Source organism: Pyrus communis, chromosome 15 (genome assembly GCF_963583255.1).
Source record: "Pyrus communis chromosome 15, drPyrComm1.1, whole genome shotgun sequence".
Classification (NCBI taxonomy): domain Eukaryota; kingdom Viridiplantae; phylum Streptophyta; class Magnoliopsida; order Rosales; family Rosaceae; genus Pyrus; species Pyrus communis.
In genome coordinates this window covers 23644090-23669068 of record NC_084817.1, presented here as the reverse complement: position 1 = coordinate 23669068, position 24979 = coordinate 23644090, and the positions used below count along the sequence as shown (strand labels likewise).

The window sequence follows — 24979 nt, the reverse complement described above, 5'->3', positions numbered from 1 at the left end:
AGGATAAAAATGAGAGATTTGTAAGCCCTTAGTTCTGAGCAACATAATCAAATGAATAGAATTTTGAAAAAAGTTAATGCCAGTGACCAATAATGCACATTGTGTTAAATTCATAAAACTCAATTAACAAATTTTTCAATTCATATATATTTTTTTAAAGAACGGTAACATTAGCGGATTAAAATATTAGCTAGTGGGGGAAGAAGGATCAGTGAGAATTGAACTCACACCAAAGTGCATAGGTATGATTGTTTTCCGCATTGTGGTAAAGCGCCATATGCAACCAATTATAACACATAAACAAGAGCAAAAAATCAGGAACCAATTCTAAGTTTTACTCTCACAAAGGAAAGGAAAGTAAAGAAATGGAATGCTTGCTCACCATCTTTGAGCGGTGATAATGTTCATCACTTCATTGATTATCGTTAGATGAATTCGATTTAGCCTATTTATTATACAAATATTGAAATTTAAACTGCAATCTAATAGGGTGGCGAGCAAAAATATTACTTTCTGAAATGGAGTTGAGTTTTGCTGATGGATAAACCCATAAATAAAACAAGGGATGGAGATTGGAAGTGGAAGTAGGGCTGAGAAATTGATGACGTGGCTAGCTACAAAACACCAAGTCCTACTCTCCCTTCTTTACCAACCAAGCAAACTTTTAGTTGGAACTGAAAACTGAGATTGCATGAGGAACTCCCAAAGCTCGAAAATATTTTGACGATGGCATTGGCAGCATTTCCAAATACTACTCTCCAGTTTTTCCAACCTCATCTCTCTCCTTCCACCTTCCAATCCTCAACGGTCAGAAATCATCCTGTTTTGGCGCGAAGTTCCGTCGGACAGGCCCCCTCTTCTTCCACTGGCTCTGGCGCTGCCTCTCTCCAAGACAACAAATCTTTCTCAGGTAACTCTCTCTCTCTCTCTCTCTCTGTGGGATAAGTAACGCACATTATCTCATCTTTAGAAACTACTGAATCCCCACTGACCTCCTCCCCTAGCGACTAACAGTTTAACCCTTTAACGCTATCGTTTGTCCAAAAAAAGAAAATAACTACTGAACCTGTTGTGCAGGGAAGGCAGAGGCTGATGTTGTAGTCATTGGAAGTGGTATCGGGGGATTGTGTTGCGCGGGGCTTTTGGCTAGGTACCAGCAAGATGTTCTTGTCTTAGAGAGTCATGATCTGCCTGGGGGTGCTGCTCATTCATTCGAGATTAAAGGCTTTCAGTTTGACTCCGGCCCCTCTCTATTCTCCGGATTTCAGTCCAAAGGCCCTCAGGCTAATCCTCTTGGACAGGTCAGTTGTTCCTCCTACTCATTTTTCTTTGCTTTCTCTTTTCTTTTCACTGCTCGTTATGATAAGGAGGACTTGTTCGTGTTCCGTATTTCAGGTTCTTGATGCATTGGGGGAGGCAATTCCTTGTGCCAGTTATGATTCATGGATGGTCTACTTACCTGAAGCTGAATTTCTATCACGCATTGGTCCCACGGAGTTTTACAAGGTCGAATCTTGTTGTGAATTGTACATGTTTCATTACTTTAACCTTAATTTGGCCCTGTCTTATGCTGGCTTATTATTGCTTACTTATCCCTCGGGAATTCTCCGGTGAGGATGCAAGTTTCTCCTGAAACAATGAGCAGTTCGTAGCTAATCATTAGTCAATAAACTTGCATGTTGGTATATTTTTCTTCGCATCCCCTTTGTTGCATCTATCTAGCCTCTTTTTAATCGTTATTTTGTCCCATCGATAATTCGCTGAGAATTTTACAGTCAACTTCACTATGTTTGGTTTTTTCCCTCCTTCCAGGACCTCGAGAAGTATGCAAGTCCAAATGCTGTTCGAGAGTGGAAAAAACTTCTTGTGAGTACAATCAGCATATATCTTGATTTTCTGCAGTTCTCTTTTGGGTTACCTCTCATATGAAAAGTGAAACTCTTCTACAGGATGCCATTCTCCCGTTGTCTGCAGCTGCAATGGCTCTGCCTCCGCTTTCCATCCGAGGGGATTTAGGTGTTCTTTCCACGGCTGGAGCTAGATATGCTCCCTCTCTCTTGAAATCTTTTGTTGAAATGGGACCGCAGGGAGCACTTGGCGCCACAAAGCTTCTCAGACCTTTCTCAGAAATCGTTGACTCGTTGGAACTGAAAGATCCTTTTATACGTAACTGGGTGGACCTACTGGCTTTCTTGCTTGCTGGGGTGAAATCTAATGGTATACTTTCAGCAGAGATGGTAACTAATATGCATTAAGTCCTACATAAATTCTTTGGGTTTGTTATAAGTGCATATATATGCTGTGCTCGAAGCTTGTCTATCGGTCTGTACTTGTTTTCCAACTTGTTACATGCAATAAAATTGATCTGTGTGGCTAATGATGTTTTCGACTCTTCTAACTATTTCTTACTTCTATGATTTCCAATTTTAAACATAATTTACAAGACGTTGTCATGTCACTAGAGCATTGAATAACACTTTTGTTCTCCGATTTTTCAGATTTACATGTTTGCAGAATGGTATAAGCCAGGTAGCTGTCTTGAGTACCCTCTGCACGGAAGTGGTGCAGTTGTTGATGCTCTTGTCCGGGGAATGAAGAAATTTGGTGGGCGTATTTCTCTAGGAAGTCACGTAGAAAAGATTGTTGTCGAAAATGGTCGAGCAGCAGGAGTCAAGCTAAGAAGCGGTCAAGTGAGTAAATTATGTGTGATAAAATAAACTTTTGAAGTCTTTGAAGTGAATTATATGTAGTTTATGTGTTAAACAAACGTTTACGCTGCAGTTTATACGTGCAAAAAAAGCAGTTGTTAGCAATGCATCTATGTGGGACACTCTAAATCTACTACCTAAGGAAGTTGTTCCAAAGTCATTTCTCGACAGGACTAAGACGACCCCCCAATGTGAATCGTTCATGCATCTTCATTTGGGATTCGATGCAAAGGTGAGTGATCCGATCGAGAAGTTGACATTAGTAGTAACATGATCCCGACTCTCTCTCTCTCTCTCTCTCTCTCTCTCTCTCTCTCTCAAGGATCACCCTGCACATATCATAGCTATAATGATCTGAAATAACTTACGAAACTATTGCCTGCAAAGCTCCTGGTGTTGTATAAACCTTGTAGTTCATTTCATAAATCTTAGGTTGTTTAATATGTGTTCGAAATCCTGCTCATCAACCAGGACATACGCGAGGACTTGGGGATTCATCACATAGTTGTTAATGACTGGGATAGAGGAGTAGATGCCGATCAGAACGTTGTTTTGATATCTATACCTAGCGTACTAAGTCCGGATCTTGCACCACCTGGGAAACATGTGTTGCATGCTTATCTTCCTGGAACCGAACCCTTTGATTTGTGGAAAGGATTGGACCGTAAAAGCTCTGCATACAAAGAGCTCAAAGCTGAAAGATCTGAGGTACGTGCATATGCTTTCTTATCATTCGATGTATTTATTCTGCAGCCGTTAAAATTACTAAAACAAGTACAATCCAGTTGCGAACTTACAGCCACATTCTCATTCGTCGAATTCAAAGAAGACAGAACAAGAGAATATATAGTGCAGCCCTACAAAAACCGAAAAAACCAAACATAGTCCTGATGCGAGCATATAAACTCAACCGAGTTGTACATACACCAACTTCCACAAAAAAAGCATGTTGATAGTGTATAATTAATAGATCAAATTCGATTTCCGCTATGGTTTCTCAAAACTTCATTGATCTGCTGAGACTAGTGAAACGTTACATGAGTAACATGTCATAATCTGAATTACAAGAAAGTGAAGAAACACGAGGACATGTTCCTCGGTTCCTTCCAAACATGTGTCAACTGCATTGCTTATGATTAATCACTTGCAATCCAGGTTATGTGGAGAGCCGTGGAGCGCGCAGTTGGTCCCGGATTTAGTCGTGAGAAATGCGAGGTGAAGTTAGTCGGATCTCCATTGACACACCAGAGGTTTCTTCGAAGGAACCGAGGAACGTATGGTCCAGCAATACAAGCCGGTAAAGGGTCCTTCCCGGGGCATTCAACTTCCATCCCTCAGCTTTATTGTTGTGGTGACTCTACATTTCCCGGCATCGGAGTCCCTGCAGTTGCTGCCAGTGGTGCCATTGTAGCCAACTCACTAGTTTCTGTGTCTCAACACTCTCAACTTCTTGATGCCATTGGAATTTGAATTTTCTTATCAACTTTTTTGTAACATTTCTGAGAGTCTATTTGTCTTTTACACACTTTTGGTTTGTATTATTTCTTCCTCTGAGACTTGTGTTATACTGCTACATATTATGAATGGATGATACAATATTATGTATCTAGTATTGTATTCAAAGACGAAAATGTGGCATCGTATATGTAACTAAAGGGTTCATCTAATAAGCATAAATTGACGGAACCAAACCGATCAACAATAATTTAATTTGGATCGATTTCAATAATGGAATAAGTCAAAACCGAATCAAACTGAACCGTTGAATACTAATTGATTCAATTATATTTTTGATGTTAAAACTTAAACCGAACAAACTGATCCGCGCCAACCCTAACAAAAGCTGTGAGTATGTTGCCATCCAAGATTTTTAATTGCTTTGGATGAAGATAGGGAATGCAAAGAGATAATGCATGCAAGAATGATTATTAAGTTCCAAAAAAGTCAACATAATGGAAGGTAGAAGTCGGCCCCAATGATGCAGATGTTGACCCCACATTACATGCATTTTGATCGAGTGGTCCACTTCCATGATATATCAAAGCTCCATGCATATGCTTTTCTTTTTTCTTATGTCAAGAGAAAATGAGTGGAGGAACTTATAGTGGTTAAGGCTTCCACAACTCACAGGTAAAACCTAACCACTAGTATATCTGGTAAAGAACTTATTCAGTTGGAATTACAATGTAATATGATTTTTTTGTTAATTTAGTTCTCTTAATTACATGATTAGATCACATAAGGATTGAGCAATAGTTCTGGAGCAATGTAAATTCTTAAGTTCATATGATTCACATAGATATGATTGAATTTGTTGCTCAATCGTAATCAAACACTTTGGAGAATTCTTAATTATATATCTCGTAGCAAGTCTACCTCGTTATTGAAGATTTGAAGATAGACATTGAGCCACATGCTTGATCTAACATGTCTATGTAACATTATTAAAGATAAAGGAAACGTATTCATACGATAACTATGGTACTTCAGGTTTAATGATTAATTTGTTTATTGCAACTAAAAGATCTCTTGTTTGACATGTAAGTAAAACTTTCTTGACAAGTTTTTCTTATTGACTGTGTTTAGTGTGCGCAATCCTATTAAGCACATACTTATCTTAGTATTTTAACATGAATGACCCGAGACTAGTCATTCTCATAGTTGAATTAAGTACTAAACAGTGCATACTAGTCTTTAAGGATTGATATTAATCCTGTAATACGGAATTATTTATGATACATCGTTAAGATTGAAAAGTCTCATTAATCTAACTTCTTTATATTGCTTCATTTCATTTCATGATCTTTAGAATTTTTTTTTTTTTTTTTTTGAAAAGATGATAGCTTAGTGGTTAAATGTAAGATTAGAGAGTTAACTATGTTCAAACCCACGCTGAGATGCTACTGCATAACTTCTTTCCGCCACTGTGGTAAATGGCTACTTGCATGATCCCTAGACTTTGTTGTATAAGATAATAACAATATATTCTATTTTAAGTTTTTTAATACGACGATCTATTTACACTAAGAATGAAGAGAATAAATTAATATCAAACTCGTCATTCACAAGATCTGAACCTAAAATTTGATGAAGATAAATATTATTGAACTATAGTACTGAGTGACTATAATATTTAATTACATAAAACAACATATTTGACCTTTTGATTAATATCTCAAAAAATAAAGTAATAAGATAAACTATCCATAAAGGATACTTCAAATTATTGGCTTTTAGAGCATGCTTTCTACCTCGTTGTCTTGTGGGCCTCTTTTATTGGGATATGTCCTAATTCTTTGGACATATAGTTCTTGAAAAGTTATTTTTGGCTCACTCAATTGATCTTTATGTGATTCTAAGTTGTCAGAAATTCGAATTTGAGATTTTTTTCAACATTTGAATAAGTGCTGGACCTTCATACTTGATGAATTATATCTTGGATGATCTTGTAAGTTGAAACTGTTGAGTAATCATGCTTGTATTGGCATGTATGGCCTCTTTTTTCTTCGTTGGTGTTTTTTTTTTTTTTTCATATGATTTTACTCGGATAAGATTTTATATTCATTTTAAAATATATATTAGACTAATTTAAACTTATAATACAAGACTGGGTTGCTAATAAATTAAGCAAAACTGAATATCACTTTTCTTCAAACTTGACTTGTTTAACTTTTTTCGAACTCAAGTTAGGCTTGATTTGCTTCTTAGATGAGCCTAACTCATGTGAAGTTTCTTTAGAAATAAAAGAAAACATGAGGACTTCATATCAATCTTTCTCTCAAAAAAAAAAAAAAAAAAAAAAAAATCAAACTAACGGTAGTCAATCTAAACTTAAAAAGAACTGTAAACACGATTCTTCAAAAGGGAAATAGATCATCTTTGGATCTCTTTTTTCAAAATTCAGGGATTAAGTGATTTGGGCCTTTAAAAATTTAATCTAATAGTTAAAAATTATTATAGCTTTTAAAAGTTTTTACTAACTTCTCTGTTTTGAACCGTTGAATCAAATTTTAAAGATCTGGATTATTTGATCTCAGATTCTTTGGACTTTAGAGAGGGAGATCTAGAGAGGATCTCTTTTCTTTCAAAAGAACCATGACCTTTGAGTTAAGTCTGACTTGTTTATTTCGCGAGCCCAATCAGATGCAAACTCATACTATTTCGAGCTAACTTACAACAAGAATGAAACTAAAAGACAAGCAAGATTTTGATACAATGATACTAGTCTATGGGCACACACCAAAAGTGTGAGAATTTTTTTATTTATTTTTGTTTTTGAAATAGAAGGAGAGAGGAAGAGAGTAATAGAAAATGCGGGAGTGTGATTTTTTTTTTTAAATTAGAAATATGTTAGGATTACATGTAGGTGAGGTTTTGAAAAAAAAAAAAAACCAACAAAATTTGGTTGTGTGAAATTACGTTTCTGTTCCATATTTCTTATTCATGTACTGTGTTTAATTAGAGGGTTAAATGGTAATTTCATAGGATTTTAATTGACAATGAGTGTTTTATTAATTAGTAGAAATAAGTACCACAAAGGATGAAGGAATTGGTTATAAACTCGCTATTTACGAGATTCAAACTTAAGAAGTGTCGTTTAGATTTTACAGTGTACTGAAAAAACACGGTCTGGTATTCCAAGTGTCATAATATAAGTAGTTAGATACTGGAAATAAAAAAAATTTCAATCACTTGTATTACAACACTTGGTGTACAAGACCGTTTTCTGACGCACTAAAAAATTTCTACTCTTAATTATAACGAAAAATAAGTATCAATAAACTGTAATAGTAAGCGAGAGAAAGGGACCAAAATTAAAAGTATAGAATCTTATTATATTCCCATCCTCATGTTTTAGATAGAGTAATGAAAGCAAAATTCAACCTCCATTTGTTCTTAACCCCTTATTCTTTTCTTGTATTTATACAAGAACCCAAAGCTGTCAACTGCTGCTAAGTACTCCTCACTCATTCACTGCTCAAATTAAATTTAAAAAAAAAAAAAAAAAACCTCAAAAAGTAGATTGAATTTTTTCGCAGCAGTAACAGTATCCGAGCACTCTCTCCGATCAAACTCTTCTCCTTCCTATAATTTTCTGCCCAAATCTCAAAAATTCCAGGAGTGGAGTTTAAAATGCGCGAGCTCCGCTTCCAGGCCTCCCTGAAACGCTTGCAGGTCAGTCGTTCGAACCGTTCCGTATCTCTGAATTTTGAATGTAATTGTGTTTGAATTAATTCGCCGAAAATTATTTGTTTTGTTGGAGTCTGATTGTTTTCGGAGGATCGTCGGTGGCCTTTGAATTCGTATTTTGTGCTTAATTTAGAAAGTTGGAGTGAGTTTGGCCTGGATCTGAACTAAATTAAGTTAATTAATTAATTAATTTTTAATTTGAATTTTTTTGACAATAATTTCAGCTCAATTTCTATGTTTTATGAATTTTAATTTTAATTAATTAAATTTTTGGGGAAAGAAATTTGAAAAAAGTTTGATTCTTTTGTTGTTAATAGAAGGATAGGTGCTTGGATGGGAGTGGACTCAGGAGCAGAGAGTGTTGCAAGGAGGGGAAGTAGTAGCATCGTCTGCTCTGCTGCAGTAGTGAGGTGATCAGACGTCGGTATGGCGTCTGCTGGCCTAGGGAATGGTGGAGTTGGCAGTTCAAGGTCTGTGAATGGCTTCAAGAGTTCGTCTAGTTCGGTTGATTGGCTGGGGAGGGAGATGCTCGAGATGAGGTTGCAGGACAAGCCAGATCATGATGACGAAAGAGTAAGCGGTGTTCGTTCTATACTGTTTAAATATATTGTGAAATTTTTGCATTAACTGTCATTTGTTGCAAGTATCGCATAACAAAATTCCAGAAGCAACTGATGAGCAAAATAGTTCTCAAGCATTTTCGTCTAGATTAGGCCCCCGCTCTAGTTGAATGCGACTTGTTTTTTACTAGAATTTGGTGTTTTTATTACACTGGTGACAGTCCTTACAATTTCTTCTGTTGTAGGATAGTGAACCGGATGTAATTGATGGAGTGGGTGCTGAAACAGGGCACGTAATACGAACGACCGTTGGTGGTCGAAGTGGTCAATCTAGGCAGGTTGGACAAGATTCTATTTTTCTTCAAATTTAATCGAGTAATGGTATTGCAAATCAGAAGCATTGATTTCCTATAACTTGGTGACTTACATTTTGTTTCTTTGTTTGGTTTCTAACTTTCTACAGACAGCAAGCTATATTTCAGAACATGTGGTAGGAACTGGTTCTTTTGGGGTTGTTTTCCAGGTAGGTAGAACTCTATATTTTGCTTAATTGAACCCACCTGATTTTCCAATGAATTACGTTGTTATAAAATTTTAACTTCTTTGCACAGGCGAAATGTAGAGAAACTGGAGAGATTGTTGCTATCAAGAAGGTGCTCCAAGACAAGCGCTACAAGAACAGGGAGTTACAGATTATGCAGATGTTGGATCATCCAAACATTGTTGCCCTAAAGCATTGCTTCTTCTCAACCACAGACAAAGAAGAGGTTTACTTGAACCTTGTACTTGAATTTGTTCCTGAAACGGTTAACCGCATGGCGCGGAACTATAGTAGAATCAACCAGCGGATGCCAATAACATATGTTAAACTTTATACCTATCAGGTATGAATATGTCTTCATTTTTCTTTTCTCCATCTTTTGGTTTAATTGTAATGAACACAACCTAAGGCTTCTCTTTTTCAACTTTGTTGTGGTGCAGATTTGCAGGGCACTTGCTTATATACATAATTGCATTGGAATCTGTCACCGTGATATCAAGCCTCAGAACTTACTTGTAAGATTTTTTTTTTCTTCCTAAGGAACTGGGAGCTCGTGTATGACAAAATATGTGATTTACACCATTGCAAGTTATCTGTCCGACCAATACCCTCAGTTACTAAGCAGAGCCAGTGATTGCTTTTACTGGTCAACTCCCATGTATGTGTCAGATTGGTGCAGTACCTTGGTTATTTAGATGGTAATGGTGTTTTTAGAGTCGAAGGCATAATATGAGGCGTTTTGTTGCTTTTTGAACCACCATAAGCTTTTCGTGTTTTCCTATCATTAAGTTTTTAAATCAAGAAGATCTTAGGGTAATGCTGCACTTGCACAATGTAGTTCTTGTGTGACAACATGCTAATGATTACAGAATCAATACTCATTATCTGGTAGACTTTGTACCTTTCATGTATGTGAGTATCTCTATATGTGTTTTGTGTGTGTCTAAAGTTTCCACACCATGCTGCTTCTGTGCCTCTATTTTATGTACCTTGAGTCCTCTAATTCCAGAAATTCCCTGCAGTGTGATGGATAACATTCTCATCAAGCTATCTCATATGTGGATTTGCTATTTATTTCACTTAGAGCCTATATTATATTGAGCATTTTGGTATCTATGGAAAGTGCTTGATTTTTGTTTCTTAAGGGGTGTGCCTAGGAAGTTACCACCCTTCCTTATTAGTTTGTAAGACTTTATTATCATCGTCAGCCTAGCAAGCTTAAAAGAAAGTTGGTCATATTCCATAACCAAGAAATTAAGAAAGAAACAAGATAGATAGTATTGAATAACTCGGAGAACATTTTGCAGAAGTGTGAACATTCTTGTTGGGCACGTTCTGCATTTTCTTTCAATAATTTGAGCCATCCACTTTTTAGATCCCACTTTAAGAATTTATCTGATCACAATTGGATGCCTAAATTGTTTACAATTTGTCAAATTTTCAAGGAGTATCCTTGGAAGGTTCTGAAAAAGTAGAGGGTTCAATACATTGAACTACGTTGCAGGGTAGCCTCTACAAGGATGTCCACACTTTTCTAAAAATGCAGGCCTCCTCTTTGAATAGTTTTCCTACATCTATATGCGTGTCTATAATCTGCCATTCACCTTTCGTTGGTCATGTTCTAATGCTTCATGTCATTCAGGTGAATCCACACACGCATCAGCTGAAACTTTGTGATTTTGGGAGTGCAAAAGTGTTGGTAAGTTTTGCACACCATCCTTTTTACTGATGAAGGCGTCTTATGGTCTTGTTATCTAATTTCATTTGCTTACAAGGCTGTCCCATTTGTGTTATCAGGTGAAAGGAGAACCAAATGTTTCTTACATCTGCTCAAGATATTATCGTGCTCCAGAATTGATATTTGGTGCCACCGAGTACACAACAGCGATTGATATATGGTCTACAGGTTGTGTGATGGCTGAATTACTTCTTGGCCAGGTGATTTGGTACTCAAATGTTGAATACTTACTGTTTTTGTTACTCTTGTCCTAAATTTGTTTTTAATATTGTCTAGCCAAATTCTCTTGCAGCCCTTGTTTCCTGGTGAAAGTGGAGTTGACCAGCTAGTTGAGATCATTAAGGTGAGGATGTCAATCTAGTTCTGTGGAGATTGCCATTTTCTATTACTTTGAATATTGGATTAAAACTGTGAAACAAAACCATCAGGGTTGAGAACATGAGTTCGCTTCCACTCTTTTTGGGTTGAGCCTGGTCATCCTACGTTTAATCAACTACCATAAACTGTTATTCCTTAGAATGCCATCATTTGTTTTGGTGGTGAAATCTTCTAGGATTTAAAAGTATAAAGTTCTCTAGTCTTTAAGAAGCAGTTGTTATCTTGATATGCTTTCAAATTTCATAATTATGAAAAGGGGAATGCTCAAATAGACATACGGTTAATCATACATTTTCGTGCAGGTTTTGGGGACTCCAACCAGGGAAGAGATAAAGTGCATGAATCCAAATTACACTGAATTTAAATTCCCACAGATAAAGCCTCATCCCTGGCACAAGGTGTGTCTTTGCACGTACTCTTACATTATTCTTAGATGTATGCTTCTGACTTCAAATTTTATTTTAGGCGTTTTATCCAAAATGGTCATTGAGATTGGCATAACTCCTCACTTTGGTCCCTAAGATTTAAAATCGATAGAAGTGGTCCCTGAGATTGTCCATCGTCAATCATTTGATCCTCCTGTGAGAAATCTCTGTAAATTGAGAGTATTTTTCTCAAATCAACCCCTCCCATGAACTGGTGGTTTCTTCCCTTTAACAGAATTTTTTTCACAAAAGGACCAAAATGATTGACAGAAGCCAATCTCAGGGATCACTTTTATCAATTTTAAATCTCTAAGACCAAACTGAGGAGGTATGACAATCTTAGGGACCATTTTGGCTAATATATTTAAGATGAATGGGCGTGCAGAAATACTGTATAGGTGGACCTGGCAAAGTGGGGTTGCAATTTTCTTGGAGATGGAGACTATTATTCATAGAGTTTTAATTATGAAATCATGGTCATGACACATAGGTGTTGAAGGTTAAAAATTCTGTATGGGGCCAAGTCTTGCATTAATAGTTTATAGCTTGAATGTTGAAGGTTGAAAATTCTGTATGGGGCCAAGTCTTGCACTAATAGTTTATTTATAGCTTGGAACCCTATGTTGTTTTTTTCCTTAGGTCGATATGATAATTTTCTTGATTGTCATTCGGATGCTCAAATAAACTCGTGAAAAGTAACTGCTTAATCATGAATCTTTGACTGCCTTAACACATCTTCTGCCAAATTACCTTATCTAATGCAGAATGCAGTATGCCTGTTCCCATTGATGTGATATTTATATCCATCTCATATGCAGCTTCCATCATTATTGCTGTTGTTCACTTAGCTTAGTGATACTCTATTGCTCTAAAAAGGAAGGAATTATTTATTATGGAGATTAACCATGATATTCTTGTCATGTTGCAGGTATTCCAAAAACGCTTACCCCCAGAGGCAGTAGATCTTGTTTGTAGGTTTTTCCAGTATTCCCCGAATCTGCGATGTACTGCTGTAAGTATGACTTTCAATTTAGTTTCCTTAAGTAAAAAAAATAAAGGGAAAGAAAACAATTCAGTGCTAATTACTTTTTTGCATTGGTTTTGCAGTTGGAAGCTTGCATTCACCCTTTCTTTGATGAATTGAGAGACCCAAATACTCGTCTTCCTAATGGTCGTCCTCTTCCTCCTCTATTTAACTTTAAACCCCAGGGTGAGTTTGATCTTTATCCTTTACATAAACGCATAATACCATTTCAGTTTTCTAGAAATTTTTATGGAGATTGCTGGGATTGGCTTCATGGTGATTACGATAACTGCAAGTTCATTAATCTGATGTGAATAAAATGGCTTGATTATGTCTGTTAGAACATTACATCCAAGAAATTTTTTATTTGGGACACACCTGTATAAGCCTTGAAAAGCTGTGAACAAAACTAATTATGGGAGAAAGGTTGTTTTGTGCTTTTCTGATCTTTCGTTTAGTGGTATTCTCTCTAGCTTATTAACTTGATTACCACATCTATGTGAAGTAATAGCTATAGTCCTACATATTTTGGTATAGTTTAGAAGATAGATTTTGTTTCTCTAACACCTTTGTATTCTGTGTATTAATTAGATGGCATTAGGCATTTAGCCACTTTGGGCCACATTTAATAGGGATAGACGTGGTTCCCATACGTTGTAATGAGTGAGATATATTCTTGTCCCTGTTCCCTGTCTCTGTCTGGAGTCCAACTCCTTGTTTCTATGTCTACACTTGTGTCATGTGTTTTGTTCCGAACTACTTTTTGTTCCGAGTATAAGTCAAAGCATTCTGAACTCTGTCCAGAGAGGAAGTTCTGAGTTTGAGATGTTACAACTTACAACCATGTTCTAAAGTTTGTGTGGTCAATGTTCTAAAGTTTGGGGTATTTACAATCGTTTTCTCTTATACCTGACCAATTGATTTTCGGTCATGCTCCTCAGTCCCATAGTTTTTGTAGGTAAATTATGTCAAACAGTTGAAATCACACCAAGAATAGGTAGGCAACTCGTATCTATTTGATTTTCCTTAAGCAGACAGTATGACCGAGAGGGGATACACTAGTTGAAAACAGATCTACAAAAACCCAAGGGGAAACATTTTTTGTTCGTGTTCTATAAATGTGCATTTTTGCATCCACCAGATTTTTTATATTTGGATTCCATGTTTCTAATGCTCCTTTTATGTTTCATTCTATTCGCTTTGATAGAGCTTCAAGGAATTCCACATGACATAGTCAACCGACTTATTCCAGAGCATGCCCGTAAGCAGAACTTGTTCATGGCTTTGCACACCTAGCAACTTCCACGAGTGTATCTTGCTTCTGCGTACCATTCCACTCCCGTATGGTCCTGTATCAACATATGTAAAATCTCTCTACCATTTTACTAGTCATCATTTGTCCTGTGATCGTGAGTAGTACGAGTGTTGCAAAAGTTCGAGAAACAATTTAGGAAAATCCAAGGCCTTAAGTTTGCATGCGGATAGAGGTGGTTTTGTATGCTTATTTGAAGACCAAATATAACTAATATGTATGTTTATTGTGACTCCCACTGCAAGTAATTTAAGATAAAGACCGGTAATATATATACGCAAAGAGTTCCTTTTTTCCCTTTCCTTGGTGTATGGTTGATCTTCCTTTTCGTTCGCTGTAATTTGTTTAATGTTTTGACTCCGTCTTTGTGCTTTCAATTTGAACAATGTGAATCTTGCGTTTCCTGAGTTACGTTGATGTTGTGCTTCCTCAAACCAAAACGATAATAGCTTCTACGCGTGATCTTCGTTCTTGATTTTTGACATGAATGAAGTGTTTACAAGATGGACAGAACGGAATGTGTACTTGGATCGGCTTTGCACTATATCCTGTTCTCTTCTGAATGAGCTTTTGATATTGGAAACTCAGCTATGCACAAAACCTCGCGCGCTCCTCTCTTCCGGTGGAGTGAAAAAGTATCTTCCAGAGGAGCGAAAGATACTTTTTTGAAGTGTTAATAGCAGCTCGAGGGAAAAAAGAAAACGTAGATATGCTTTTGGCTTCTTTATCTGCTTCCATTAGAAGGCTGTTTGGATTCTGAGGAGCATTGGAGAGAGTTAATTATGGGGAAAGAAGCATGGCAATTGCAAAAGGAACGCAATGATTTTATTAACCCCAGTTTACAAGTGCAAGATGAAAACTACATGCATTTGAACCTGGCGAAAGAAAGGAGGAAATAACATAAAAATACCTTTTGCTTGTTTTGGTGGCAAGTAAAACGTTACAATTGATTTTTGTGCACACAAAACCGAGTTAGATGATGAAAGTGAAAATCATAATAAAAAGAATCATGGAGTGAAAATAATGATATCCACGAGACCAAATCAATTGAAGTACTATTTCGATGCGTTAGAGATAACCCTATATTTTTATTTTTTTGGGGTTGAACTTATTAAATTTGAATAGCAATTTTGACACAACGGCTAAGTTGCTTAAATTTAATTTTTAAAATAGCATCTTAAAAATATTAGAGCTTTAATTGTATTTGGTAAATATAGAGCTCGTTTGGATGTGTTTTTAAAATAACTGAAGATATATTTGGTGAAAATGTTTTAGAACCAATTTTTAATAAAAATTCAAGTAAATCTTGAAAAATGATTTAAAGTGCTTCCTGGAAGAAGCAAATAATTAGTGCTTCTTACAGAAAGCACTTTAAATGCTTTTGGAACTTAAAAACATTTTATCTAAAAGCATTTTCAATCATTTTAAGGGGGGTGTATTCAATTGAGATTTTGAGGGATTTTAATTCTTTTAATGAATCTAGGGGTATTCAATCAGGATTTTAAGTTATTCTCTAAAATTCAATGTGTATTCAATCAAGATTTTATGATTGTTTATTAAAATCTTTAGAAATCCTGGTGTATTCAATTAGAATTTTAAAGAAGTTTATAACATTTCAGGTGTATTCAATTAGAATTAGACTTTAAAGAATTTGGAAAAGTTGAGGAATTAGAGGGAATTGGAGAGAATTGGAGAGATTTTGTAGTGTATTTTAAGCATCCACAAATCTCACCTCTCCCCATGAGATTTCGAGGGAATTGAATCAAAATTTTACATGAAATCTTTACAAATTAGTTAAACTTCATAAAAATCCATTAAAATATCTCAAATTCCCAATTGAATACACCTCGTATAATACATATAAACGAGTCCATATTTAGGAAGTGTATTCAATTGAGATTTTGAGAGATTTTAATAAATTCATAAATCCATAAATTTTTATGGAGTTTAACTGATTTGTAGAAACTCCATGTAAAATTTTGATTCAATTCCCTCGAAATCTCATGGGGAGAGGTGAGATTTATGGATGTTTAAAATACACTACAAAATCTCTCAAATTCCTTCAAATTCCTCAATCTTTTCAAATTCTTTAAATTCTAATTCTAATTAAATACATCTGAAATGTTATAAACTTCTTTAAAATGCTAATTGAATACATTTCTAATAATTTTAATAAACTATATTAAAATCTTAATTAACATATTAAATTTCAGAAAATCACTTAAAACCTTAATTAAATACCTCTAAAAAATTAACATCCTGCAAAATCCCAGTACACCCTTAATCCCTTCAAAACCCCCAAAAGGATTTGGGCTTTTTTGAAGTTTGATCATAACGTGCCGAAAACTCCCATCTTCTTCTCGTCGTTGTCTGATAAAACATCCGATGTCGTCGATGATATTCACGGACTGTTCCTCCTCCACCACCCCTCGCCTCCTCCGATTCAGACGGAACCCCCTCTTCCACCGCAACCACGGCGCCGTTTTCCTGCGCCCCCTCATAAGCCCTAGCTCCCCCAGATGCCTCTCCCTTTACTCCTCGTCTGCTTCTCCTTCGCCGTCTCCATCAGCAACAGGTAAGCCTCTCTTCCCTCTCCTACAGAGAAAATTAGAGTTTGAGAGCGTTTTGTTTTCTGCCGCATTTCATCGAACATGTGAAGGGCTATGAATAAACCCCTTTGCAAAATTATAAAAGCAATTTCCTGAATTTCTTGAATTTTTCTGTACTACTTTAATTTTGATTGATCCATTTTGCAGCTTCGTTGGCTACTGAAGCATCAGCGGCAGTGATCGATGGAAAAGGCGTTGCGAAACAAATCAGAGATGAGATCAATGCCGAAGTGTCAAAGATGAAGGATGCGATTGGCATTGTTCCGGGTTTGGCAGTTATTCTTGTTGGGGACAGGAAGGACTCTGCCACCTATGTCCGCAACAAGAAGAAAGCTTGTGAGTCCGTGGGGATTAATTCCTTCGAAGTGCGCTTGCCTGAGGATTCAACTGAACGAGAAGTGCTAAACTCTGTCGCCAGATTCAATGATGATCCTGCAGTTCATGGCATCCTTGTGCAGCTACCCCTGCCTTCTGTATGCTTCTAAATTCCAATTTTGCTTTCCATTTGTGAAATCATGTTGCTGTCGTAATATAAATGACAAGTTATTCTAATGTTTTGAAGTCAAATCACTAGTTTTGCATAATTTCAAGCTCTTAGTTTATTCGATTTCGCCAATATCCTCGTTTAGAAAAGAACTGCTGGTCATGTAGGTGGGTGTTTTAGTTTCTTGAGAATGATTGACTCAGTTAACTGCTGTCGATGGATACTTTGTTGGTTCCATATGATGCAACTCTAGGTTGTTTTTCTTAGTGGGTTTCAGGGCCTGTTATTTTCAGTGTTTCCTTCAGGATTTCATCATATACATGCTTTTGGATAAGGGCATGTTTGGTTGCCCCATGGATCTTGCCTTCCTTTGTCCTCATTTCGTCACTAAAATGTTTAAGATTCATGCGATTTGCCATACTGGATGTATGTGGTGTTCTTTATCACTTTTTGTGACCATGGAACTGTAGATGAATTTTCAAAATTATTAGAACTGCATTTGTTCAGCTATGATTTATGACTAACCGAATCTAACTGTTTTCATATGTATGCTACCAGCATATGAACGAGCAAAACATCTTAAATTCCGTTAGCATTGAGAAAGATGTGGATGGGTTTCACCCGCTAAATATTGGCCGTCTTGCCATGCGTGGTAGGGACCCCTTGTTTGTTCCTTGCACGCCAAAAGGATGCATAGAGTTGTTGCATAGGTATGGCATCCCTATCAAGGGAAAGAGAGCTGTTGTAATTGGCCGGAGTAATATTGTTGGGATGCCAGCTGCTTTATTGCTGCAGGTGACATTTCATTTGCCTCAGTGATAAGTTATTTGTTTATCTTCTTGGGCTAACTTGATATCTAAATGTTGATAGAGGGAAGATGCGACAATCAGCATAGTCCATTCCCGAACCAAGAATCCTGAGGAGATCACAAGACAAGCGGATATTATAATCTCAGCTGTAGGGCAACCAAATATGGTGAGGGGTAGCTGGATCAAACCTGGTGCAGTAATTATTGATGTCGGAATCAATCCAGTCGAGGTGAGGAAGGCTCATTGATACGCCTTTCTATTGTGCTTTGCCAATTATTCCTTAAGCACAGCATCTCTCTCTCACTCCAATGTTTTTGGCTGATTTTCTTCAAGATTTGTGAACAAAATGAAGCACTGACTTGGTTGTTAGCGGTTTTTGAAAATCAGTGTTCTAAAAAAATGAGATTAGATGATTCTGTCGTGCCATGTTGATGTTTGTCGCTGATTCAAGGTCATAGGTATTGAGCTCATTGTGTGTATTTTCTTTTATAGGATAAAAAGAGCCCTCGAGGTTACCGGCTGGTCGGAGATGTGTGTTATGAGGAGGCCAGCCAGATTGCTTCGGCAATAACTCCAGTTCCTGGGGGAGTGGGTCCAATGACAATAGCAATGCTTCTTTCGAACACTCTTGCATCATCAAAACGAATACACAACTTCCAGTGAGACGTTCAGAGTTACTGTAATGAGCCCGTTTCAGTTGGAGAAGCCATCTTAACCTAGCTCTGAAGCAACTGTTGTTTTCTGTCGCGGGAACATTTTCTTTGTTTGCTTATCGGCTGTCACCATTTGAAATCGAGAGCTTTCTTTGGTCAAACGAGCGAAGGCTTCTTGGCCGGACAGTATTAATGTATTTATGGTAAGGAGGTTTATGCAGCAGAGACTCCATTTTCAAGACTCACCTCTGATACGAAAAATCTTGGAAGGCGTCCTCTCTACAGAAAGTGGAGATAAGGTTTGCAATCTTCATGTAAAAAGTGACGGTGATACGCACCACTCTTTTTATCATCGTTAGATGGGCTTAAATTTTAAGATCTGTGATTATTTCAAATTTTTTCTATCTAATCGTAAATTTAAGGAGTCACTGGCCGAAGTTTTTCTCATGCTAAATGTGTGGCCTAAAAGCTAAATGTCAAACAAAAGCCAAATTCTCTCCAGAATTTAACCCAGAAAATGGTGTGCACACCACTAGCGGGATCCCACCCACATGGGCATGTTTCCTAAGATTTATTGAATTCAATGGTTGAGATTGAATATAATGAACTTTAACGGTAAAAAAAGATCTAATGGTTCAAATTTAAATCCAACGGTTAAATTAATTAAAAAAATTATTTAACTCAAAATTTATCCAAATTTAATGATTTTTTAATATTTATCAAAATTTAAATATTTTTAGGTAAAAATGTTCATAAAATTAAATTATGATAGTGTACATAATTTAAAAAATAATAGTAATTTAAAAGAAAAAATTAGCCTAAAATGATTCTTAAATAATTTTGGGTTAAAAAATTTAGGTCAGAATGATTGGATCAGAAAAATTGTTTCTGGGCTAAAAACTTTAGATTTTAGCCCAAGAGTTAGAGATGATCTTAGGGTGTTTTTATTAATGCCCAACAAAAAAAATTTGAACTTTCCCTATGCCTTTATTTATAACTTTCTAACAAACCAATTTTTTTTTTTTAATACAACAATATTATTTACACTAAGCAGAATCCTGCTTAACCGAATTATTCACTTATTCTACCAGAAAATAAAAATCTCATTTATTTTAAAAAAAAAAATATATATATATATATATATATATTTTTTTTTTTAATTAGTTAGAGCGCCTTAAACCCTCAAAACTCCAAAACCCATCGTCAATTCGTCATCGTGCTCGTCTTCCTCTCCCTTTACTCTTCTTCTTCCTTCCAACTTTAATCTCCGATCAGGGTAATACAGGGGCATTTTCGGAACAAAAAAGGAGAAAACAGCCAGACAGATTCTCTGATTCGTGGGAAATAATGGGTTGTGCGACGCTGGACCTCGCCGGAGCTGTTTCTCTCAAGCTCAACAACGACACCCACTTCCTCCGCTTCTCTCCGAAGCCTTTCCTCTCCTTTGTGGAGCTCATCCGCTCTCGCCGCCATCCCAACGGCCCCCCTTCCAACCTTCTCAGCTGTCGTGGTGACAAATCACGAGCGTCCATTTCCCTTCGCGCCCAATCAACTACTACTGTTGCTCCTGGTAATTCTGGCAAAAAATAAAAATACCCCTCTAAATTTTACTTCATTTGATTTTATTTCCTTCAAGTTTTCATATTTTTTGGTTAATTTTCTCTGATTTTTGGTGTTTTATTTTTTAGAAATTATGAATGTATATATGTATGATGATTTAGTTTTTCGTTTGCTTGTTGAATTGTTGATACTACAGGAGAAGAGCGGGTGGTTGTTTTGGTGATTGGTGGAGGGGGAAGGGAACACGCTCTTTGCTACGCATTGAAGCGGTCCCCTTCCTGTGACGCCGTCTTTTGCGCTCCTGGCAATCCCGGAATATCCAGCTCCGGGGATGCCACTTGTATTTCTGACCTCGACATCTCTGATAGCTCGGCAGTCATATCGTTTTGCCAGAAATGGCGTGTGGGGCTTGTCGTTGTCGGACCTGAGGCCCCTCTTGTTGCTGGTCTCGTGAATGATCTGCTCAAGGCTGGAATCCATGCTTTCGGCCCTTCATCTGAGGCTGCTGCTTTGGAAGGGTCCAAGAACTTCATGAAGAGTTTGTGCGACAAGTACGGAATACCTACTGCTAAGGTTTGTTCATTACGTTTGATATTATGTTACGAAAGAGCGTTGTTAATTCAAATATTGCTTGATTATTGTAATTAGAACAAGAAAACGATAGGGAAAAACGAATGCCGTGTTAAAATGAATTTGCCTTTTCTTTCATACAAACAAAAGTTAACTAATGCATTGATTAATTGATGCAGTATCAAACGTTTACAGACCCGTCTGCTGCAAAGCAATATATACAAGAGCAAGGGGTGCCTATTGTCGTTAAAGCAGATGGATTGGCTGCTGGAAAAGGAGTTATTGTCGCTATGACTTTGAATGAGGCTTTTGATGCTGTTGACGCAATGCTAGTAAAAGGTTCTTTTGGGTCTGCAGGTTGTCGTGTCATTGTTGAGGAATATCTGGAAGGTGAAGAAGCGTCTTTCTTTGCGCTGGTGGATGGAGAGAATGCTATACCTCTGGAATCTGCTCAGGACCATAAACGCGTTGGGGATGGCGATACGGGGCCAAATACTGGTGGAATGGGTGCATACTCACCTGCTCCCATCCTAACTAAAGACCTTGAAAATTTAGTCATGAAATCCATCATTTACCCCACAGTGAAAGGCATGTCAGCCGAGGGCTGTAAGTTTGTTGGGGTTTTATATGCTGGACTCATGATCGAAAAGAAGTCTGGCCTACCTAAACTGATAGAGTACAATGTGCGTTTTGGAGATCCAGAGTGTCAGGTCAGTAAACAGACCACTAGTAGATACCTATATATATATATATATATATATGTTTCATTCGTTGATTTTAAATGCGGAGGATTAGGATTTACTTGAACTCTCACACAATCGTTGTTTAATGCACCTCGTGTTCCTTTTACCATTTGTGAAGTCTTCATCAAGAATTTTTTGCTAATTTTATAGCCAACAATTTAGGTTCAGTAATTGAAAGGTCATCTACGTCTGTCTCCGGTTCTTTTCCGAATACTTTTCTTTTTATTGAAGGAATGGGTTGTGGAATGAGTTTGATGAAAATTTGAATTGATCTTAGTATAAATGTTAGGCTGGTGTGGGAATGGGAGTATGTATTATTCTTATAAAAGGAAAAAGATGGAACTAACTGAAATGAGTTTAGTGAGACAGGAAACTATGATTGCAAAAGGCCAATTTCATTTGGATGCGGTTTTTGAAGTTTTGATGGATTTTGTGTTCTTATTTTTTCTTCCTGTTTATGTCCACCTTCAGTGTACTGGTACTGGTTTGGGTTATATACCTCAATTGCTTGTTCAGCCGCTGTTTTTTCCCCTTAATCTTTATGCCATCCCAGTGACACTTGGCATGAGTTATGTGGGTTATGTACACCATATGGTTGCATTTCTTTGCACTGTTCTCATACCTTAGAATAAATTCTGTTCGACATCTTTAGTGTGGCCGTTACTTTTTGTGGTTTTCATGTCATAGCTTAATGTTGTGCGGTCAGCATCTTGTATAGTAGTTGATTTGAGGCAGGGAAATTGAGATTTGTCGTGTCTTGTTTAGATCATGTTGGTGTTGAATAAAATGTTAACAACAGTTTTGGGTGCTTGTTTGGCTTTAATGATAAACAGGTTTTAATGGTTCGCTTGGAGTCTGATCTGGCACAAGTTCTACTTGCAGCTTGTAGAGGACAGCTAAGCGAAGTGTCGTTGAACTGGTCGGCTGGGTCAGCCATGGTGGTGGTAATGGCAAGTAAGGGGTACCCGGGATCATATGAGAAGGGAAGTGTGATCCGGAACCTTGATGAAGCAGAAGCTGTTGCTCCATCTGTTAAGGTATTTCATGCGGGAACTGCACTGGATTCAGATGGCAATTTCATTGCTGCTGGAGGGCGTGTCCTTGGGGTGACCGCTAAGGGAATAGATCTCAAAGAGGCACGCGATCGAGCATATCAAGGCGTTGAAGAAGTTAATTGGCCAGGAGGGTTCTACCGCCATGATATTGGCTGGAGAGCCCTCCCTCTTCCTCAGAAACAATTTGTGACAGGAGGTTAAACATTTGTACTAGAAAGGGGGAGAATTTGGAGTGTTCCTTTTCAAATGGGAGGTTAATACTAGCTAAACGAGTTGTCTGTTCATCATGGTTAATATATGTTTGCGTATTTGCGTTACAAGTCTTTTTTTTTTCAGCACAACCAATACCAGAGATTATGGTTCCAGAGAATGTGAGATTATAGTAAATGCTTTTAACCACTTGAGCCAAAAGTTCTTACCTAATCAAACTCTAAAATTAAAAAGACAGCTTATTTTCTTCTTTCAATTGAAATTCTCGAAGCAATGCCTATGGTATGTTCACGTCTTTCAAAATTTGTAGACTTTTAAGAGGTACATTTGCATTAGTTAATTGCTCCACAAGAGACTTGTGGAGCATTTGTTCCAGCCACGGAACAAAGCACTAAAAACCTCAATTGTTCAAAGCGTTAAAAACCTCATATGTTAAGTAGCATCTGTGTTCCAGCCACGGAAAACTGTTTGTTGTGCTCGCCTCCACGGTCAGACAACCTTAAAATTCAAATACGATACCACCTTTACAGTTGATGGCACTATTTGTTTCAGCTCTTTCGTAGCACGATCCTTCCTTGCACGATCACTTTCCAATTCTTCCCGTTTCTCACAATGCTTTCGATATTGTCACAATCTTTTATCACCAAGTACTTCAATGGAAATTGACAGACCAACAACTCTCAGTATAAGCGAATCTGGAATATCATATAATGGCAATCGTTCGAGAGCTGGACAGTTACACAAAAAGTACTCGAGACCTCCACCAGCAAGACGAACATTTTTGAGCTTTACAGCTCTGAGGAAGTTGGAGCCAACATCGATGCAAGGTTGTGGACTAGGAACACCACCTAAAAGTTGGCGGGCAGAAAAAGTATGGCATGGTACAAGCACAGAACCATCATATGCCCGGCGGCTATACTTTTGAGAGCTTAAACTCAAGAATTTGAACTCTTTTTTTCATTGCAAATCGAGTCCATTTATCAATGGAACTTGAAAATCTTCCATTTAGGTTAAAATTAACCCTAAATTGTTCGATACTCAAGCCTCGGTGTTGTTCCACAGTACTATCCACCCACCTGACGTACCTTTCCCTTTTCAGAACTTTAGGTGTGTGTTTAATCGGAATGAGAATGTGGAATTGAATTCCTCATTCCGATTACGGAGTACTAACATGGAGAAATAAAAAAAGCAGTGAGGTCCACACAAATTTTGGAATTCAATTCCTTGTATTGGTGGAATTGGATTCCCTAGATATAGATGGTAATCCAATTCCTGATTGTTTGGGCAATCGGGATGACATTTTTGTTCCTTTTATGCCCTCACTTACTTTTTTTTTTTTTTTTTCCAAGACTATCCTTTATAAACCCATTAAAGTATATAAAATATTTGATTTGGGACAAAGACATTTTAGTAATCATATTAGTTTATATTCCGATTCTGCTGAATTAGTAAACAGCTTTATGGAATTCTATTCCGATTCCAGAACATTTAAGTAAACAACTTCAACAGGAATCCGATTCTAACTTTTTCTCGTTCCAACTCCTCCTCAATTCAATTCTTTCTCAATTCAATCCCTCATATTTTCATTACCGTTACGTAAACGCGCCATAGGATCAACATCAAAATCAAGAGTCCGAGTAGATGTCCATGCATACCTCCATTGCGTAGAGAGGATACGGGTAGCTGCTGCTTCTCTTAGCGGCAAGAGAGACACTATGCTAACAAGAACTTCATCTGGCGAGTCGCTGATCCGGTCCGCCATCACCAACCCACGCTTTCGTTTCGTCATTTGGAAACTAGAAGCGAAATGATCAGAGTAAACAAGAGTAATATGACCCTACACCCTATATAGAGCACTTGGTTAACTGGACCGGCACTTTTAGAATATGGAAGGATGAAGAGATAGGGTGGAGCTTTAATGCAATGGACGGCACATTGCTTTGGTGGATTTCATGCATTTGTTCTTATTGGGAGTTGGTTGCTCCCGCTGCATTTATCTTACATGGGGGAGTGCATTTTTGCTCATCTTTATTGTCGTCGGTCAGATGAGTTTAAATTTCAAAATTTATATAGAAGATCAAACTTATCTAACGGTAATCAATGAGATTGTGAGTAATAATATTCCTGTGTTCTTGGGGTGACTGCCAATGGAAGAGAACTTGGCCAGGAACATTCTACCGCCATGATATTGGCGGAGAGCCCTTCCTCTTTCTCATTAACATTCATGACATGAGGGTCAAAACTAAAAGAAAATTGTACTACTGCCCATAGAGAAAAAAATGTCACGAAGGTTCAAAATTAAGACATTAAGTTTGAATCACAGTTTTGCTTAAACATGACCTAAGCCCGAGCCGAAACCCAAGCCCAAGAGCGAAGCCCAAGACCAAGCCCAAGGCCTTTGAGAAAACGA

General features: G+C 37.3%; 4 protein-coding genes across 5 annotated transcripts; all 4 read left to right on the top strand.

Annotated features, from left to right (window-relative positions):
• Positions 1 to 642: 642 nt before the first annotated feature.
• On the top strand, positions 643 to 4313 carry LOC137718496 (prolycopene isomerase, chloroplastic). The gene is made up of 9 exons (XM_068458058.1): positions 643 to 910; positions 1078 to 1301; positions 1396 to 1506; positions 1813 to 1866; positions 1950 to 2237; positions 2499 to 2690; positions 2782 to 2940; positions 3180 to 3416; positions 3864 to 4313. The coding sequence occupies exons 1-9, from the start codon at positions 727 to 729 to the stop codon at positions 4176 to 4178; spliced, it is 1764 nt and encodes a 587-aa protein (XP_068314159.1). The 5' UTR covers positions 643 to 726; the 3' UTR covers positions 4179 to 4313.
• A 3334-nt stretch (positions 4314 to 7647) lies between these two features.
• On the top strand, positions 7648 to 14174 carry LOC137717384 (shaggy-related protein kinase kappa). Its single transcript, XM_068456746.1, has 13 exons — positions 7648 to 7883; positions 8216 to 8471; positions 8704 to 8796; positions 8922 to 8981; positions 9070 to 9342; positions 9440 to 9514; positions 10642 to 10698; positions 10797 to 10937; positions 11030 to 11080; positions 11418 to 11513; positions 12469 to 12552; positions 12648 to 12750; positions 13772 to 14174. Exons 2-13 carry the CDS (start codon positions 8325 to 8327, stop codon positions 13858 to 13860), a joined length of 1269 nt encoding a protein of 422 aa, XP_068312847.1. The 5' UTR covers positions 7648 to 7883; positions 8216 to 8324; the 3' UTR covers positions 13861 to 14174.
• Positions 14175 to 16174: 2000 nt separating this feature from the next.
• Positions 16175 to 18901, top strand: LOC137718131 (bifunctional protein FolD 4, chloroplastic-like). Its single transcript, XM_068457635.1, has 5 exons — positions 16175 to 16451; positions 16633 to 16958; positions 17528 to 17764; positions 17840 to 18007; positions 18271 to 18901. Exons 1-5 carry the CDS (start codon positions 16262 to 16264, stop codon positions 18439 to 18441), a joined length of 1092 nt encoding a protein of 363 aa, XP_068313736.1. The 5' UTR covers positions 16175 to 16261; the 3' UTR covers positions 18442 to 18901.
• A 709-nt stretch (positions 18902 to 19610) lies between these two features.
• LOC137717897 (phosphoribosylamine--glycine ligase-like) lies at positions 19611 to 22682 on the top strand. 2 transcript variants are annotated; one of them, XM_068457399.1, is made up of 4 exons: positions 19611 to 20001; positions 20194 to 20564; positions 20741 to 21271; positions 22138 to 22682. In XM_068457399.1, the coding sequence occupies exons 1-4, from the start codon at positions 19779 to 19781 to the stop codon at positions 22558 to 22560; spliced, it is 1548 nt and encodes a 515-aa protein (XP_068313500.1). In that variant the 5' UTR covers positions 19611 to 19778; the 3' UTR covers positions 22561 to 22682. The 2 variants fall into 2 exon arrangements, with proteins under 2 accessions (XP_068313500.1, XP_068313499.1); XM_068457398.1 differs by having other exon boundaries at positions 20188 to 20564.
• The last annotated feature ends 2297 nt before the right edge of the window (positions 22683 to 24979 follow it).

Bases quoted from the DNA above. Each gene is read 5' to 3' on its own strand.
- LOC137717897 (XM_068457398.1), top strand. From the start codon at position 19,779: ATGGGTTGTGCGACGCTGGACCTCGCCGGAGCTGTTTCTCTCAAGCTC. The intron at 20,002-20,187 runs GTAATTCTGGCA...TTGATACTACAG, and splicing joins AACTACTACTGTTGCTCCTG to GAGAAGAGCGGGTGGTTGTT. The intron at 20,565-20,740 runs GTTTGTTCATTA...TAATTGATGCAG, and splicing joins ACGGAATACCTACTGCTAAG to TATCAAACGTTTACAGACCC.
- LOC137718496 (XM_068458058.1), top strand. From the start codon at position 727: ATGGCATTGGCAGCATTTCCAAATACTACTCTCCAGTTTTTCCAACCT. The intron at 1,507-1,812 runs GTCGAATCTTGT...CCCTCCTTCCAG, and splicing joins GTCCCACGGAGTTTTACAAG to GACCTCGAGAAGTATGCAAG. The intron at 1,867-1,949 runs GTGAGTACAATC...ACTCTTCTACAG, and splicing joins GAGAGTGGAAAAAACTTCTT to GATGCCATTCTCCCGTTGTC.
- LOC137718131 (XM_068457635.1), top strand. From the start codon at position 16,262: ATGTCGTCGATGATATTCACGGACTGTTCCTCCTCCACCACCCCTCGC. The intron at 16,959-17,527 runs GTATGCTTCTAA...GTATGCTACCAG, and splicing joins TGCAGCTACCCCTGCCTTCT to CATATGAACGAGCAAAACAT. The intron at 17,765-17,839 runs GTGACATTTCAT...AAATGTTGATAG, and splicing joins CAGCTGCTTTATTGCTGCAG to AGGGAAGATGCGACAATCAG.
- LOC137717384 (XM_068456746.1), top strand. From the start codon at position 8,325: ATGGCGTCTGCTGGCCTAGGGAATGGTGGAGTTGGCAGTTCAAGGTCT. The intron at 10,699-10,796 runs GTAAGTTTTGCA...TTGTGTTATCAG, and splicing joins TTGGGAGTGCAAAAGTGTTG to GTGAAAGGAGAACCAAATGT. The intron at 11,081-11,417 runs GTGAGGATGTCA...ATTTTCGTGCAG, and splicing joins AGCTAGTTGAGATCATTAAG to GTTTTGGGGACTCCAACCAG.